Consider the following 4803-nt stretch of genomic DNA (forward strand, 5'->3'; position numbering starts at 1 on the left):
GGTTTTTTTTTTGTTTTTTTTTTTTTGTTTTTTGTTTTTTTTTTTGTTTTTTTGGTCCGGTCAATTTTAACATGCATATTTCTTGAAAATATCGCGTATATTATAGTATGTTGTGTTTCATGAAATCATAAATATAGCATAATTCATATTTTGTGCGTTGTAACCGCATCACTAATTATGATCTTGTTAAGGCAATTTTCTTGCTTTAATTATATTTTTCTGGGCGTATTTTCAGGTGTATATACATGGGTTTTTTTAAGGACCTTTTGTTAGGTAGATTACCAGTTTTGTACAAAGAAAAACAGTAGATGAAAGAGAAAAGGTAGGGGACAAGCCTGGAATTGTTTTGCTTTGAAAATCAAGATTTGGGTAAGATTCCCAATTGTGGAAAAGAGTTGGATGCCCAGATTTATTATATAGTTCAAAATTGATGTAAAGTATAATTTTGCTTAAAGAAATGGATTTGCACAGTTATCCTCGAGGGGAAAATGGGAGGTTGGAACAAATACTTAATCAGTTTTTCTTGAAAAGCTTACACGTGATATTGGATTCGAGGGTTCCTGCCATTCGGCCATCTAGTCGCTATGGGGAAGTAAAAAAGAGTGATAAATGGTTCAATTTGGTATTAGGAGATCGTCCTTCAGCCATGGATAACTTGAGTTTCTGGAATCGAAGTTTTATGGAACCCATGGTTATTGATATTATACTCGTTCAAGAATCACTAAAGTCTTCATTGGAGCATAGTTCAATTACTACTTTAGGGTCGGAGATGGTAACAGACACAGTCATAGAGAGGTGGGTTGTTCAGCACGAGCATCGAAGGTCAGTAGGTCATTCAATCAGCGAAGCCTCTTACAAGAAGACATACAAGAAATCAATATTACTCTTACGCTCCATTTATTCAATGTTGAGACTCCTTCCGGCATATAAGGCTTTTCGTAAACGAGGTTCAAGCCAGAATTGTGTTTTTGATATCAATTACAAGGTCTGTACATATGCTGTTCCGTTTTCAAGGGAGGAGGACGAGTTGATGAAGAGACATAATTTCATTCCAATTGACACCAAACAAGGTGCCCTTTCTGTATCTTTGACGTATCGTAAAGATTTGTCTGATTTCATCCAGGATGCCTTTGTATCTTTTCCCTCAGAGATCATTACAGATTATGTTGGCAGCCCACTTACCGAGCCTATCAGACCATTCCCTACTTATTTGTCTGAGAAGGGTGTTCGTGCTACGTCCTTCCCCATAACAGGGAGTCAACCGACTTCTTCATCCGCGTTGCTACGTCGGCACAGCTGGGCAAGTGGGATCCATGAGGACGCTTCACAAAAGAATCAACCATATAGTGGATCTCCTCCTCTATACCGGTCACCATATGAGCACTCATCTTCGCCTACTGACCTATATGGACATAGGTTCCAAAACCAAAGATCACCAGCTTGTCAGAAAGCAGCAATTGATGATTTACTATCTCCTCCTTTTTCACCTTCTCCTTCCCCATCTCCCCCTACATACCTTTATAGCGGGAATCCCCTGCATAGTCGTATGCGTTCAGAAACTCCTCCCATGAGTATTCCACATCCGATGATGGGAAGAAGTCCAAGATATCTTTCTCCTAATCTGTCAGATCCAAACAGGCATTCTCTTCCGCCTTTATCTCCTAGGAGCACAAAAAATGATCCTTCGTCCCAGGAGTCCTCATCTGGAATTAGATCAATAAGGAAATCAGATTCACTGAGGACTGGAGAGCCAAGTCCTGGGCTAACAAACCTTGGTCCAAGGGTAGGCTCTTTTTGAGATTGGATTCTTTTAATTTCTCATTATTTTTGACTAGTTGTATGCTTAATAAATGTGCTATATTGTTCACATTTTGTACTTATATCCTAGGTATCAAGAGATTCCAAAGAAGATTCTGGACGGTTTTCAGGTCCTTTATCTTCAAGTAGTTCTCCACGCGTTGGATTCTCGAGAAGCTCCAGCAGATTGTCTTTCCAGGATGATTTTGGCGATGGTGATTTCACCTACCCATTTATTGTTGATGACGTCGACCCTCCTGATTTCCAATCCAGGTAATCATACATACGATGTACACGTAGCACACTTTTTTGGTACTATCAAGTTTTTAGTAGAGTGACTTTGCAGTACATCCTTAAAAGTAAAGTATTCCCCCACCGCCTCCCCCATCCCCAAAATTGGCTACCTTCTTTGAAGATTTTATGGAGCAAATTAATACCAGTTGTACCTTGATTGATGCTGAAATAGAAAAATATCTTGTTCAACTAAGGTACATGGTATATAGTTACTTTCAGTTCATTAAAACAAGAGTTGGCAACAATGTTAATATAGGCTAGGGTTTTGAGATTTTCCAGATTGTATAAAATCAATAGAACCTGTGCTAATTTTCCTCTGCCTTTTCTTTCTTTCTTTCTTTTATTTTTTTATTTTAATTTATTTTAATTTTATTTTTTATTCCGCGGAGTTTCTTGAGCCTTGGTGTGAAATCCTAATGAATATTAGCTTGAATCAGCCAAACAAATTAGACTTGATAATACAGTGAAAAAATATTAGTTAAATCCTAGAACTTTTGAAATTGGAATAGTTGTGGTATGATTGAATTTTGAGGATTATAATTTATCGATTTTGTTATCACCTTGTTCTACTTGCTTTTGATTATTCACTTTTTTAAGAACTTCCATAGGTGACGGCCGTGATTTTTGCCATCTGTTTCTTTATTTAATGATTTGATGAGTTTATTGTTGTTGAATGCATTTATCTTCTGGTGTTGGAATGGGCTTATGCGTCGCCTTAATTACTTTCCGACATTTACTTCCATTTTATACTTCAGTTTCTGTTGCCATCACTGCAATCCTAAATTTGATTTAGTCTCTATTTATTTATTTATTATTATTTATTTATTTTTTTTTCAATTCAATTGCCAGTTATTGACTGATCTTTGGAAATGCAAGTGGTGTCAAATACGATTTGTGCTGCTACTTGAACAATCTAAAGCCACTTTTCTGCATAGAGTGCCTATGCAGTTGGGAATTGATTGTAGAGTGGAAGTAATTTGGGATAAATTGTATTAATCAAATCCCATTCGTCCATCACACCGCAGTAAAACTCGATCTAAAATTGCATTCTGCCTCTTGCTTTATCAAGTGGCGAATACCAATCTGAGTTGGTCTCAGTTCTTCGAATTTTTTTTCTAAAAGATGAGATGTTGTGTCGGCTGGCTCTTCTGTTGCATTTCTTTTTTGTATTCTCATTTTGTGTATAACATTTTGTTTTTGGTTTTCAAACTGTTGTCCAAGTAGCAAGTTGGTCGTCAACTTTTTATTGCCGTTGCACGACGAGTCCCTAATGATGGAAACAATCCAAAATTTCTATTAAATTGTCATGTGGCCCTCAAATGTTATGAAGCTCTATTTTCTTTCTAATGTGGGCTACTGTCCCAAATTTAAAGTGGGCATGTTTTCATGTGAGCCATGTTACCAATTGTCGAAGATTTGGACCACTTGCTTTGTTTGTGACCGAGTATGTAATAATAATGAAAGGTTCGGGACCAACTTTTATATTGGAAACCAACTTGCTGCTCAGGCAATAGGCTTGGTACCAATGGTACAGTTTTCCCTAATTTGTTAGAAACCAACTTGATACGCTTTCTTACTTTTATGTTACTATTTTTCTGGTGCTTCTGTTTTACAGCCAGAATCTTGATGGGAAAAATAAGTCCGAAGATTCGTCCCAAGCATCCTCTACTGCCAAAAGATCTCAAGATGCAGCTGTCGGTGTCCTTGTTCACATGCTAAGAACAGCTCCTCCTCTGCGCCCAACTAGTTCTTATACCAGTCAATCCTCTGAGAATGAAGTCGAGAGAGAAGTTGGAACTGCTTCTGAATTTTTCAAGCCTCGAGATACAACTGATGCACTCGAGGAACTCAAGGCTTACAAAGAAATGAGAGATCAGCTAGTTTCCAAGAGTGCTGCTCGTACTTCCATCAGAGAAAAAGACTAGGAGCACAATCAGCTGTGCTTACAAGTAACTTTAGAATTTACCTTTTTGTGGAAGTACATTCTACTTCATAGATAAGTGAACTTCAGGCAAGTTGAGAATGATAGTTCTTGGGGATTTCTGTGTTATGTATTTCTAAAGCAGCATTCAGTGGAATAGAGAAAAATGGCTTTGAAGCAATAGATAACACATTACTTCGGGCAGTATTTAAGTAGTAAGTACATTTCAAGACACATGCTCTCTTATTCTTTCTTAGGTTTTTCGATATAATTGAATCTTTTGCATTTACCTCATTCAAAAATCTTATACTTTGGCATGAGTCAATTCCTCGCGAAAAAAGCCAACTACTCTTCATTTTCAATGGGCAACTACTTGGTAAAACCCACTTTTAAATCCAATTTGGCGCCCCCAAATGCTTATAAATAATCTTCCGTTTGGCCCTCATTACATCTCAATCAAATTAAATTAGAATTTTCTCTCTCTTATTTTTAACTACATAATTTTCAATAAAATAATATTACACGTAAATAAAAAAAAATTCATTCTTTTACAACCATCAATTCTTCGGAAAAAAAAAAACAATATTCCCCCATTATAATCAAAATTAATGGAGGCCAAACAAGGGCTAAGTTGACCTTGTAATAGTACCAACAATGTGTAATTATTTCACTTTTCTATTAGAAGTGTCACATTGTGCCTCTCTATATCTACAAAATACACACAATATGACGGTGGGTGGTATTTTTGAACAATATTTTAAACACATGGAGCCCATCCCCATGTCTCACAT

General features: G+C 36.7%; 1 protein-coding gene across 1 annotated transcript; it reads left to right on the forward strand.

Annotated features, from left to right (window-relative positions):
- The first annotated feature begins 201 nt into the window (after nucleotides 1-201).
- LOC111392885 (autophagy-related protein 13a-like) lies at nucleotides 202-4219 on the forward strand. Its single transcript, XM_023018292.1, has 3 exons — nucleotides 202-1783; nucleotides 1889-2070; nucleotides 3707-4219. Exons 1-3 carry the CDS (start codon nucleotides 458-460, stop codon nucleotides 4014-4016), a joined length of 1818 nt encoding a protein of 605 aa, XP_022874060.1. The 5' UTR covers nucleotides 202-457; the 3' UTR covers nucleotides 4017-4219.
- The last annotated feature ends 584 nt before the right edge of the window (nucleotides 4220-4803 follow it).

This window comes from Olea europaea, unplaced genomic scaffold (assembly GCF_002742605.1).
Source record: "Olea europaea var. sylvestris unplaced genomic scaffold, O_europaea_v1 scaffold9927, whole genome shotgun sequence".
In the NCBI taxonomy this organism is placed as follows: domain Eukaryota; kingdom Viridiplantae; phylum Streptophyta; class Magnoliopsida; order Lamiales; family Oleaceae; genus Olea; species Olea europaea.

Coding starts and splice junctions, on each gene's coding strand:
- LOC111392885 (XM_023018292.1), top strand. CDS start 458: ATGGATTTGCACAGTTATCCTCGAGGGGAAAATGGGAGGTTGGAACAA. Junction 1,784..1,888: donor TAACAAACCTTGGTCCAAGG/GTAGGCTCTTTT, acceptor CTTATATCCTAG/GTATCAAGAGATTCCAAAGA. Junction 2,071..3,706: donor CCTCCTGATTTCCAATCCAG/GTAATCATACAT, acceptor TCTGTTTTACAG/CCAGAATCTTGATGGGAAAA.